This window comes from Cottoperca gobio, chromosome 8, assembly GCF_900634415.1.
Source record: "Cottoperca gobio chromosome 8, fCotGob3.1, whole genome shotgun sequence".
Lineage (NCBI taxonomy): Eukaryota > Metazoa > Chordata > Actinopteri > Perciformes > Bovichtidae > Cottoperca > Cottoperca gobio.
Window position 1 is genome coordinate 5,460,184 of NC_041362.1, and position 13,530 is coordinate 5,473,713.

The following is a 13,530-nucleotide window of genomic DNA, read 5'->3' on the forward strand; positions in this document are numbered from 1 at the left end:
GCTAAGTAATTCCCGACAGCCTGGGTTGACTGACTTGCAGTTTTTCACCTGCTTGCTGTGCCATCTAATCAAACACCAGGTAGTTGGCCATCGCCCTGCAAAGAATACAGTTCGTAAGTGATTTAGTAAGTTACAATTTGTGAACCGGAAAATCATTACACTAATTTCTAATGGAAATAAATTTGAGAGTAGTCCTTGATGGTTGGCATCGATAGCGTATTGAAGTGTGCAGGGTTGTACTCGAGGCCGCAGGAGTAATTTAGCTTGGAGTGCTTGTAATTCTTGAATTGAACCGATTGATTCTTAATACGCACGATGGAGATCTGTGTTGAACAACAGTGTTCTTAGCAACTTTATAAGAGCCGACAAAAGAGCATCCTATATTATGCTAAACGTATTATTTATCATATTTTATATTTGACTGTTTTATAGCTGTACTATACATTATGTTATACTACCTCCCATACTGTATTATACTATGTTATACTGTTTTATTACATTATGTACTATTACATTTTTATTAGATTTATGCATCAATACAGACGAATATATAATATGATTATGCAATGATACTTAGTCTGATAGACTTTACGACTATTATTCACACTACTGTCACTTTTACCTTGTGAGATTCGTCCTAAAAATTGTTCTTGTAAAGTTTTTGCTTTTACTTCATCATTCTAGCTTTATGTACCTCTTATTATTTATATATTACTTTCTCTAAGAACCCGTACTTCTCTCCGTCCTTGTGCTGCTTCCCTTATGGGGATCAATACAAGCTCATCTTATCTTGGTGCCGATAAATTACTTTCAGCAGCGTTCACATGTTTGACCAATTTTGGATCAATTAACAAAAACTAAACAGTTTTAAATTATGTTGTTTTGTTGTAATGTGTGTTTTTTAAGTTATGCACAAATATAGCATTATGTTATACAGGGTTTCTATTATTAAAAATGTAATTAAATAAAGATATGTTTGACATTATCTAGCAGGATAACACCGTTTCATTGTTTTGTTTAACACATTTACCACATAAGCAGAAATAAATTAACTTAAGGATAATCTTTGTTCTTTCGTTGCTGACAGGTCCTAAACACATTCAGTGTGCCGTTTTCAAGAAATGGGCTGAAAATCCCCACAAAGTGACCTTGCTGTTAAAGCTTCAGGGAGGCTGGCACCCAAAACCTTACAACAACAAAAAAAACCCATCCATCCCTACTCATCCATCCCCATCCATCCCCATCCATCCCCATCCATCTACCTGCGTACTCGTCCAATAGAACATCCAGCCACCTATTCAACTAGCACAAAAAGAGTCCGAGAAAGGGAAGAGAAGCACATACAATAGACAAGTGCGTGGCAAGCAGGAAATTGAATGTCAAGGAGCCTTGTTTGCTCCTGATGGAGGTTTGAGAGTTAGCCTGAAGGGGACAGAAAGACAGAGAGACAGAGAGACAGAGAGAAAGAGAGAAAGAGAGAAAGATAATAAAACAGAGGAAGAGAGGGGGGGAGAAATAGGGATAATAAACGGCAGAGAGAATACAGATGTGGAGATACCAAGAAGAGAATAGAGAGGCCATCACACATAAAGGGGTGTGGGGAGGGGGTGTGAGCGAGCTATAGGTGGGACAGTTGGAGAGGGCCTCTCATAAGCAGAAGCTCATTTCTGGCTGAGAAATGACAGGGACACAGTGAGAAGGAAATGTGACTTTTCTAAGAGCATTCACAATGTGTGTGTGTGTATAAGAGTGTGTGACAGTGTAGTTTCCACAGCTGGCTCTATTAATCACACTCCAGGGGGATGCAGGTCTGACTGACTGACGTGCATCCATCTCCACACACACACACACACACACACACACACACACACACAGTCCCGCTCAAGACACAGGCATTCATAAAACGCTGATAAGCAATACAGGAGGCCGGGTAGAACGGGAGCTGCTGTGTGCAGGAGAAGAGAGGGAGAAAAACAACAAAATAACAGCGGAGAGAGACGGACGGACAAAGAGGGCAGAGGACAGATATTCAGTCAGCTCAAGTTTAAATGAAAAATGGCTTTAGGAGAGGAGGAGGGCGGCGAGTCCAGCACTGTGTCCCGAGTACACACTGAAAAAATAAACAAGTGCTGCAAAGCGAATTGGAAGGGAAGCCGGCGAGCCTGGTCAATGCTCTTCGGTATAAATAGCCCAATTAGCATGGCGGAGCCGTCGCCGGGCTCTCAGACGCAGCGTGGCAGAGCCGGTCTAATTACTGGCTAACTTGACCAATTATTCCACTGTTTAACCAGGAAGCAGAAACTAAATCGCAGCACCTGGTTATTTAGACACACTGGCTGCTCCGACAGTCTTCACGCCATTAGCTGTCATCTTCAGTCATTGTCAACCTCCTCCTCCTCTTCCTCTTCCTCTTCTCTTCTCATACTGGTCAGGGAGCTAGGCTGGAGCCAGTTTAGCTACATTTGTATTTTTTCAACAGAACGACAAATATACCTAAACATCTAGAAATGAATTCAAATGAGGAGCTTATATAATATTTGGATTTTAGATTTGAAAACGAAATACAAAAAGGGTCAACAGCTCTCAGAGCTGAAACCTTTAGTCCGTCGACAGAACACTGTTTTGATAATCGTTAGTCATTTTTCCAAAAATAAAATGGTAGAAAGTGCTGTTTTCAGATACCTGCTTTTCTCCGTTTTATATCATATTAAACTGAATATTTTTGGGTTTTGGAAGTTTTGTCCAATAGGGCAGCTGGATAGGTGGCGTCCATCTTGGCCAGGCTTTTGAATAGTTTAGCCTCCTACAGCAAAATCTCTGCGGACTGAGCTACTGCTGCCCGAAATAATGTTTTTATTTCATGGTAATCCATCCAGCAGTGGTGAGAATATCTTAGTCCCAGCAAAGTGTTGGATGGACCAACCAACTGACTTGTATTTATTCCCCAGTGGTGCTAATTATGATGATGATGATGATGATGACAGAAATACATCTGCGTACAACCGTAGGTAAAGAATAACAGTAATGAAGAATCATTGCCGCTATATCACCACAATCATCATTTGTTTTGGTAATTAAGTTCCCAGGATAAGTACATACTAAAGCGCTCGCCTCCCAGTTAGTTCCACAGACATCAAGATGGATCTGTCGTAAGCTCCCCTCTCAAAGCCTCCAGGCAACGCAGAGTTAATATTGAGTTTCGGTATCCAGATGATTTATTCATAATGCATCAATCTTTTTCTGTTTTTGTGTTTGTTTTATGGATTTACAGTGTTATGCCATGCGTGAAATAGTTTGAAAAAGAAGGGGGGGGGGGGGGGGGGGGGGGGGGAAATCGAATTAGATTAAATTCATTAAGTTATGGAACACTTGCTCTTTTACCTTCCGAGTCTCATTTCTCTTACACATAAACACAGGCAGAGGGCAGGGACACGGAGAGACACACACTCACCTTATTATCAAACACCACACACACACACACACACACACCACTGCTGCTGTCGCTGTATGGTTTGAAAAAGGAAATGTAAGCGGTTTTTTTTGGATTTCTTTCCTGCTTGTTAATTAGCAATAGATCATTTGCATGAACATTATTGGAATTTGCACATTGCATAGTTTTACTGATCCGATGTGGGGCAAGGCTCCCTTGTAATCTGAGCTGTATTGCTGATGACTTGATGGGCAACTATACAGCTCTCAGTATGAGATATGTCAGTCCATCGTGTCACTTTCTTCCAAAGCCCGTTAACATACATTCTGTCAACACATGGTGTTCAGATTTAGGCAACTTCAAAGCCTTCCATCTCATTAGATCAGAAGGGTTGCAATTATCTCCAAATACTAGCTTTGTAAAAGTGCTATTTATTACGTACTGCATGTGAGAAATAAGCACCTGTTTGATTGGGGAAGTAATGGAGAGCTGCTGACAGGCACAATGTGGAATGATCCAACTTGAATCGATGGAGAAGTTCTGTTTTTGTGACAGACGACCGATCTTTCCACAGACATGCGTGTAAATTAATACATTTTTTGAGACTGTAGCATAAACAAACAGAAAGTGACAGAATGAGGGGGGAGAACAATAAACGTGCCCAAATTCTGATGGCAGAGGCAGGGTCCGACGGCAAGTTTGGTAAACGGCTGCCAGGTTGGCAAACGGCTAATGCCAGGATGGTAGCCGCATTTTAATTGTTTATAATTAGTCATAACAGTCCCGTGTAATTACAGCCCATATTTCAATGATAAAAACTGATACAGAGATCAGCTAAACATATATTCAAATCCATTGTGCACCTGCTGCAGCCCACTGTCACCATTTTATTAATTTGTCTTTTTAGTCACCCTGCTTGGGGGGGGGAACAAAACAAAAGTATTTAACAGAATTATTTAATTGCACTTTACAAGAGAGGAACAGCAGAGTACTGTATCATGCTCCATCATCTTATATTTAATGGAGCTTTGAATGCAAATGTTCCAGGGAACTACTGCACATCACATATTTAATTACATTAAATATCGAGGTGGGTCCGCATTAGCTGACGGATGAGACAAAGTGACCACTATTTTTTATTATAACGTTTAACATAAATACACACTCGACATATACGCACACACTACGACGGCTTGTCAGATCTGTGATCTTTACACCAGTCCTCTGAACACTCGGAGCACAAAGCTCATCACAGCTTTTTATAATGCATGACTCGCCCTCCCGCTCTGCAGCCAGCCGGAGTAAACAGGCTCCATGTCACAGACCCACTCTGCAGCTCTCCTTCTCCCTTTCTTATTCATCCTCTCCACCCACTTTTAGACGTTATTGCTCACTAAAATCAAGAACACTCAGAGTAATGACTGGATATTTTAGTCAGGAGACTCGGATACAGGATTTAGTTAGCCGCCCTCTGGCAGCTGCAAAAGGTGACTGAACTGATTAAATCTGAGAATAATAGTAGAATCTGATTTGTTCCTAACACCATTAAACAAACACAGCCCCAATTCCCAACTCTATTAAATGAAAGTCAAAAATAAACACTGCACTCACTTTCCTCAGAAGACAATAGCTAGAAAGTTCTTTAATTACAGGTTATTCATTTCATCCAAGTTGCTTATAATTGTATTTCAAGCAGCTTATTCATCCCATAATACGCTTTTACAGTCGCTGTCCTAACAAGTCTTTTTATTTGGAGCACAATATGTGACGTGCTAAGTTTGTTTTTGAGAAAGCAGAAGAAAAACTGGGCAGATAGCCCGAGCGGCGACAGACACAGCGCTGCAGGAGAAATAGAAGAAGAGAGCCACATCACAGAACATAACAAACATTCACGCTTAACAATTCAAAGACCAAAGGCTGCCAATGTAAGAAGAAGGAGCAGCCACAGTGCGCTGTTGGATGAAGGCGACAGGCTGCACACTTCCAGCTCCTCAGGGAAGTAACCAACTTACAACTCTTTTGGCCGCACCGTAAACAGGTGCACCAGTTGCTCTTTCTTTGAACGCAAAGTAGACTTGTGGTATTGAACTTGCTGTTGCCACCAGTAACATAAAACTGCCACAGATATATATGAAGTGCAGGTCATTCTTTAAGCTCAAAATAATAATGCCCTCTTTTTCCCCCCATTATCTTGAACACGTTTCTGCTGAAACCCTGAACACTTGAACTAGATGGCCATGATTCTTTACTCAAATATAATATCACAGAATCTCACCACTGTATGTACCCATTCATGCGTTAGAGCGGTGTAACATTTCAGTTGGCTGTTTGCATAGACCCAGCTGTGTCCATTTCAACGGCTCAGTCCACAGACAGGCGGGCCGGCCTGCCATTGACACAGCGGTATTTAGGTAAATCTGCACAGACAGAGGCATATTTCATGCATGGTTTGAAGTCAAGCTGCTGAACGAGTGTCGTGGCCTACGCCCCAATTCACAGCCAAGCGTGTTGTGCCTGGCCAACCCGGTTCTTACATATACACACACACACAAACACAGTATTTCAGACAGAGTTTCCACAAACACACACACTCAGCATCACCACTGGCAGTGAGCACGAGCCTCTGCATGCGGTCTGTGAGCACCAGCCATTTGGGTTCCCTTTTAAGTCGTTTTTTTTTCTCTGCTGGAAGATCACAGACACAAAAGTGATAGCTTTGAGACTCTGAGGCCCGATCATAAGTGCTTGAAGGAAATGTTTGGAGAAAGAAAACAAATAAATAAGCAGGCTAAAGTTGCCTGTTTGTTCAATTTCTGCTTTCTTTACTCCGTGAGAAGAAAAGGGCTTTTGATGGGACATAAAAGACTTGTTGATGTGGAGCTAGTGCAAAAGTGTTTCAAAGGCACTATCAATTAAAGGATCCATTGTGACTCAAAAATGGGTGCAAACAAGCCATCACACTAAAACAATCACAATGTAAGAAAAGGATCAAGCTTGCACTCTTCCTGTCTCTATCAGCATTTAAATCCATCCCTTTGATTAATTAAAATCCCCATATATATATATATTATTATTAGTAATATATATATATATATATATATATATATATATATATATATATATATATATATATATATATATATATATATATATATATATATATATATATATATATATATATATATATTAGTTTATAAATATATATATATATATATATATATATATATATATATATATATATTTAAATAGATTTATTTTTAAACTAATTTCCAAGGAATGACGGATTGTTTTTGTCTTTCCCTTCCCACCTCTGTCTTTTTATCCTGCTCAGAGGGCTGGTTATGCGTTTGTGTGTGATGCTCAGTGTGCAGGGAGGGAGCAGCTGGAGCATCTGCAGTTGTCTCCTCTGACAGCAGTACGGCATATGGCAGGGCCCTGTGAAGGATGGGTGCTGTCACCCGGCAAAGTGCTTACCCACCGACAGGAGAGGCGAGCCGCACTAACACCATGAGGAAGAGGAGGAAACAGCTGAACATCAGCACCCCTCTCATTTATTCTCCCACAGCCACCACACCCCAGGAGGGAGGCACTGGAGTACCCTTAAAGAAAAGACCTCCGACGGGCTAGCGGCCTAAGACGGCGGTGGAAATGCAATTCAGTCAATTGCATCAAAGATCGGCTATTTGAAGAAGATAAACCAATCGAGCGATTGTACATGCAGGCGCGGATCTTCACATATGCATTCATCACCCTTGTGTGTGTGTGTCTGGTTACAGCACAGTACATTAATAATAGGAACAGCTTTTTACCTTTTCCAGCTTTGGTGTTTAGGACACAACAAAATGAAAAAACATTTCCTAAGCTCTAAACCTGTGTCCCTGCGTTAACTCTCATCACTCGGTACTCTTCTCTTTCTGTAAAAAGGAGCTTAAACTAAACATTTTGACTTTTCAAATCACATGTGAAGGATCTGATTAAAACTGTATTGTAACTAAATCCCTCCCACACATTGTGTTTCAGTCAGAAATATGTCGCATTACTGAGGATAAACACGTTCTAACTTCTTCCTGTGAGGTTTGAAAAAGATAACTGTATCCATAAAAGAAAATCTGACCAGGTTAATGTCTTAACGAAAGACGCAGAGTGTAGTTATTATACAGAACACAACACCTGTCCACTAGTCCACAGTAATCAGATACTGTGTCCATTAATGAAAGACTAATTGCTTTCTTTTAGTTTTTTTATAATCACTTTTGAGTTATTTACAAACCTTTATTTAAGCCATGTTTGTTTTCCCACTACAATCCTCCTCGTGGGTTTTGTAAATCCCATCAGTGCTGTGTTTACGCCTCCTTTTCAGAGGCGGAGAATTTTCGAATCGTAAATAGTGTGACCTCGGCAAATCCAGCAGAATACATAATCATCCTCCGTTAACATGTACCTCCTGTGATTTGTGTGATCCTACCTTCAATGCAAATGCAATGAGTAGAGAGACTGCGACTCAAGTCAGGTGCGTCTGATTAATAAATACAGTTTGTTCACATCGGCAACTTAAAAAAAGGTGCAAAAGCTCTTGTAGATCTCGCCCTCTTTTTTTTTTCTCCTCGGTTGCACTTCACAGCAATGTTTACTGAACACTCTCTTCATCTCCCCTCGCTCACTTAATTTATGTGCAACTCATGTCAATTCCTGCACACACTTATCACCTCCGCATTGAGTTATTTAAAAAAGGTATAATGTGCAGCATTATGTAGACTCATACAAAAGTAATCCCTCTCAAGTATCACATATGATCCATTAGAAGTATGTTGATATCCTCACAGTATGGAGACTCAATTTCCCATGATCCTTTGTGTCTAGACCCTCCCTTACTTCCTGCAACCCTTAAGCCACGTCAGCACACAGGTGTGACAACTCCCCACCGCAGCCTGCACCACCGGGTGGCTCTCTGAGCGCTGGACTTTCTCCTTTAATGGCGCCTGTCCAAAGTAAGCAAGCTTAGTCCATGCGGCGGCTCTCCACAGCCGGCCAGCCTGTACGAGAGGAGCAACCAGTAGTTAGCGAGGAGCTAACCGTTTCCTCTGTCCTGCACACGGCTGATTAGGTTAAAGGAATCTTGAGTGAGGAGGTACTGATCAGATACTGATATGAGGAGTCTAAGCACACTGCTAAAGTAAAAAAGCCTTTATTATAGTAGCTAGTGTCTAAGAACAAGAGCAACGCCTATCTACTGCACGCCGGCCGTCCACCAATCACAAACTCACACTTTCTTTGTGGATATCATGATATCTGCATGTCAGCATCAGTGTGTTGCATCTGATTAAAGGAAGACACGGCCTACTTTGTTCCCCTGCAGCACAATATAATAGCTACATCGACGGGAGGCCGAAAACACAGAACTACATATAATAAAGCCTTGGAGGCGGAAGGGGATTAAAGAGTGGTTAAAAAGAGTAACCACCCGTCTGGGACGCTCTAAAAGTAAAGCGAGCGCACCCACAACGAGGTAGGGATCATTTCATTGGTCAACGCCACACCTGGCATTCTATTGGTTGGGGTTATTGCACAACAAATGCGAGACACGTGCGCACAGAAGCAGCCGGAGTGTGAGGTGAAGGGCTGAAGCAGGAGTGCAGGAAATCTGTGCAAGCCATAATATATCTGAGTGCAAGCATGCAGTTTGAGCAGAAGATGAGCAAATCTATGCACAAGCAGGAGCTATTCCAGTGTGAGGGTATGGTTTTTGGGGAAAGCATTACATCTGAACGTGAAATCAAGGAGGCATGAAAAATACGCTCTTGAATAAAGATAGTAAAGAAGCTCCACAGACAGGTGGGGGTTCCTCCACTTTTGAGCAGCCAATTTAACATGACTGACAGATCGGTTTCACAACAACCCTTCATTCCCGTCAGTCAAAACATACTTCCAGAGTAGTAACCCTTACAGTGTCAGTCAACAAGCCTGCAGGAAAATCACGACGGCACAAAGTTGATGAGATTTTACGGGCGCCATTAGGATCCACACGTGTTTATCTGGTATTACTCTAAAAACTCTCAGAGCATCGGCATTATCTATAGCATGAACAGCTAGATAGCAATAGTCTGACCTAAAAGCAAGAGGTTACCTGTTGCTCTGACAGGGGAAGAGAGAGGAGTTAACCTTTCTTACCTCTGCGTCTCATTAGAGGAGGAATGAGAAAAGACACGTCTCATCCACATGAAAACATTCTCTCTGAAAATAAATCCTGTATCTTTTCATTCTCCCCTTTGTCCATTTTACCCCCCCCCCCCCCCCATGTTGGCTTGAGGCTTTTCCTCCAATGTCTTCTTATTGTGCCTCCTTCCCTTCCTCCTTTAGCTCTCTCTCTCTCTCTCTCTCTCTGCACCTCATGCTACTTTTGACAGCCAACGCAACACCTATAATGGGAGCTATCTCCTCATTAAATACCTGCAGGTGTCTGCAGCGCTTTGGCAGGGACGGAGACGGAAAAAGAGATGGAGACAATAAGTGAGATAACAGTGGCTGGTGTTGTTCAGGTTTTCTGCAACATGACATGTAGTCAGATTCCCTGTGCTAAATTCAAATGACTAATGTCTCCTGAGGCAAATGAACGGAGCACAGGGGTCAGGGGTCAGGAGGAGAGGTTGAGCCAGTGTTCCCCTTCAACAGTGATCTGGCCTCTCCTCATAGCCTTTTCTCCTCTTTGACACGCGACTACACAGAATAATAGAAGAAGAAAGACGAAGGAGGGCAAAGAGGGAGGAAGGGAAAGTAAGGAGGCTGAGAAGAGCAGGGAGAGGAGGGACACGGGGGATAGGTGAAGGTAGAGTGAGGGGAGGAGAGGAGAGTAAGAAACTGTGATTCTCAAAGTGGGAGGCAGCCAGAGATGAAAGGAAAAAAGAAAAGAGGAGGAAGAGATTGGGTTTGAATGAGAGAGAAGATGGAGGGGAAAAGAGGAAGTGTAGGGGATGAGAGAAGAGAGAAGAGGGAGTGAGCTGGGCTCTGGGGCAACGGGGCGCTCTCAGATGCAAGACGAGACCATCTGGACGAAAGAGGAGCCAGGTCTCTGACGGTAAACACTGGGCTTCACTTTCAGATGGAAGAAGACCAGGAAAAGAGATTCAAACACCCGTTCTGCACTTACTCACCACCATCCACCCAAAACCCAACTCTCCCAGCCATCCTGCCCATGTGTTGGTGAAAAACACTACCAGACCTCACTGTTGGCAATCTCAATCACATCCCACTTCCAGACTGCTGTTTATTTCTATTACACGCACACACATGTTTTAGAATGAATATGAACTCTGTACAGTGACTAAAAGACTCAAATGTTTGTTTAAAAAAGTAAAAACTTTACCAAAATCTCTTTCTTCTCATCACAATCCATCTCTCTCTTTGCCTCTCTCCCGGGCCTCGGCCCTCGGTGTGTCTCAGTCCTCAATCCTGACAGTTGGGCTACTATAATGCGTACAGTTTGTGGGTTGAGTCGGGTTCGGGTGGTTGATTAAAGCATATTTTTGCATGCTGGCAATGCAGATTGGATCTCATAAAAAAGGGGCCAGGTGGGTGTGACTGACCCACGCATCACTAATGAGCACAGTCAGGAGGACTCGGAACAGCAAAGCCTCATTCTTTATCAACCCGAGTTTTTCATCAAACATAAAATCTTATATGAAATAAGTTTGACTAAAATGATTGGTTTTGAATAGACTAGATTGACGGAAATGTTCAATATAGTCTGATGACTAAAAAAGGACATTTGATTTAATAAAAAAAAATTACTGCCAAAATGAAAAGAGAAAACATTTTTGACGTGTCATCGACTACAACTGGCCTAAAACTTTTTGAGTTGCCGCCGTGGCTAAAACCAAAAAACATTTATAATAATAATTAAAACAAATTCTAAAAGAGTAGCACCAAGATTAAATAAAAAACAGCTGTCAAAATTGACAATGTTTGAAAAATGGTAAAGCTTAAGTTAATATGCAACACACAGTTGTAAAAGACTTCCATAGCAGCTCTGCCTTTTTAATGTATATACATTCTCCTCTCATTTAATCTGTTAACAGTTTGTATATGAACCACATTGATTTATCCTGGTGTATAAAATGTGTTAAATCAGGTCTACCTTGGTTCATCACCAGAGCTGGTTAATTACAACAGATATTTATGGGGGAGGAAGTGGCCACTGAGGACTTGAACCACCAACTCCACCACTTCAGGAGAGTGGATGCATTCAATGAGAGGACTCTTCAAGGTCTCACAGACATACACAGACACACACAGACACACACACACACACACACACAGACAGAGACACAGACACCTCTGTCAATAAGCCCAGTTTGGAAACACTTTAAACAGACTTGCACATTGCTCCGCTACAAAAAGGGAAAACTTCAAGACATGCTCTCCTCCATACCCGCAGGGTTAATTAGAATTGTTTTAAACAGCCACTGCCATGCTTTTTAAACATTTATGGGTGCATGCATTACAACTAAGGCATTAACATATCCAGAAAGTTTAACCTCTTCTCTGCTCCCGGGCTCCATTATGAGGAGCAGAGGGGAACGAGAGTGAGGACAGTTGACCTCTGCTGCCCCCTGTGTTACAGCTGAAAAACAATAAGGGAATTTTCAATGAGGAGCAGCAGCCGGCTTTGGATCAGAGGAATCGAAGGCAAGCCACCATGCAGGCTGAATGACAATCAGCTTGTATGTTAGTGATGAGAGAGAGAGAGCTAAACCCTGAGGCTGTGTAGTACCAATAAAAACATACATTATTCACTAACAGGGACATACAATGAGCTGTAGTGTTGAATAAAAAGATAAGTGAGAATTACAGTTGTGATGACTCTGAGGCAGAAGCACAAACACATTAGGTATTTCAACATTATTTTTAGATTCTATTAAAATGATGGATTCTGGGGAAATACAAGTAGTTCTAGTAATGTACACACCTTTCAGCATCAGGGTTGCTTCAGATCACAATTACAGTTTTGAAAGTTAATCAAGTCTGTGAATGTGAATAATCATTTTGATCTAGAAATATGATCAGTGTTATGTGCAGTTTGGATAAACGGTCTCCAGCCTTACCTCACAGAAAAGTGTTAATTTGTCATCGGGCAGCAGACCGTTGGCCTCGTCCAGCAGGAAGTCCCTCCTTATGAACTTTTTGAAACCCCAGTCCTTCCCCTGCACAAAACGGTACGCTCTCTGGCTCTCTGTGAAACAAAACACACAGACAAACAAGAAGAAATAAGATTATTTGGGGACTTTCACAGCGTGATTAAGCTCTGCGTGTGTGAATGTGTGTGCGAAAGAGAAAGTTTGTTATGAGTCATGGCCATAAGCAGTGGAGAAACAATGGCGAAAGAGGCTGGGTGCAGGAAGTATTGCCTGCAGGGAGCTTTTAACACTTCCCAAGAAAAGAGAATCTCTCTTTCTCTCTCTCCCTCTTTCACTCTCTGTATCATCTCGCTGCCACATGAAGACTAGTGGTAAACATGAGACAGAACTGCTGTGCCTCTTTGGCCAAGAAGTGAGAAATTGCAGGGATCAAAGCAGTCCAATTATCATGTGTTTATGGAGTGCCAATTATCTCTGACAGTGGTAGGAAGGATTCTGTATCACTCAGTTGCACTACAAAGACATAGGAAAGGTGCTGGAGTTCTTGTGTGTACAATAGTCACACTGTGGGGGCGGTCACAGCTATCTGCAGTCACCTAACAGTCACAAATGCTCACATACAAGGTCAAAAGATAATGACTATGAACTATGACTGCGGCGGAGATCACAGAAAATTAACGCTAATTGCCAATAGACGCGAAGCAAGGCACTACCACATACATTCTGCAAGTAACTGGAGCTCTGTTGGAGGGATGTAACACCATTCTTTGGAGAAATTACATCATTCGACATTTTGTTAATGAGACGAAAATGCTTCCTCGGGCACTGCTCTGGGATTTCTGAATGTGTTCAGCCGAGACGAGCTTAAGAGCCTTTCTGTGTATGAAGACATCTTTGTCCATTCCTATCAGGGAAGACATGCTTCACCACGCGATGAAGGTAATAACTTAAGGCTGTCTATGTCTGCTA

General features: G+C 42.0%; 1 protein-coding gene across 1 annotated transcript in view; it reads right to left on the minus strand.

Moving 5' to 3' along the window:
- The window catches only part of spop (speckle type BTB/POZ protein), a 52,132-nt gene that overhangs the window by 9,860 nt on the left and 28,742 nt on the right, over nt 1–13,530 (minus strand). The window contains exon 5 of the mRNA XM_029438666.1: nt 12,529–12,656. Within this exon, the coding sequence (XP_029294526.1) occupies nt 12,529–12,656 (128 nt within the window). The remainder of the gene's footprint in view (nt 1–12,528; nt 12,657–13,530) is intronic.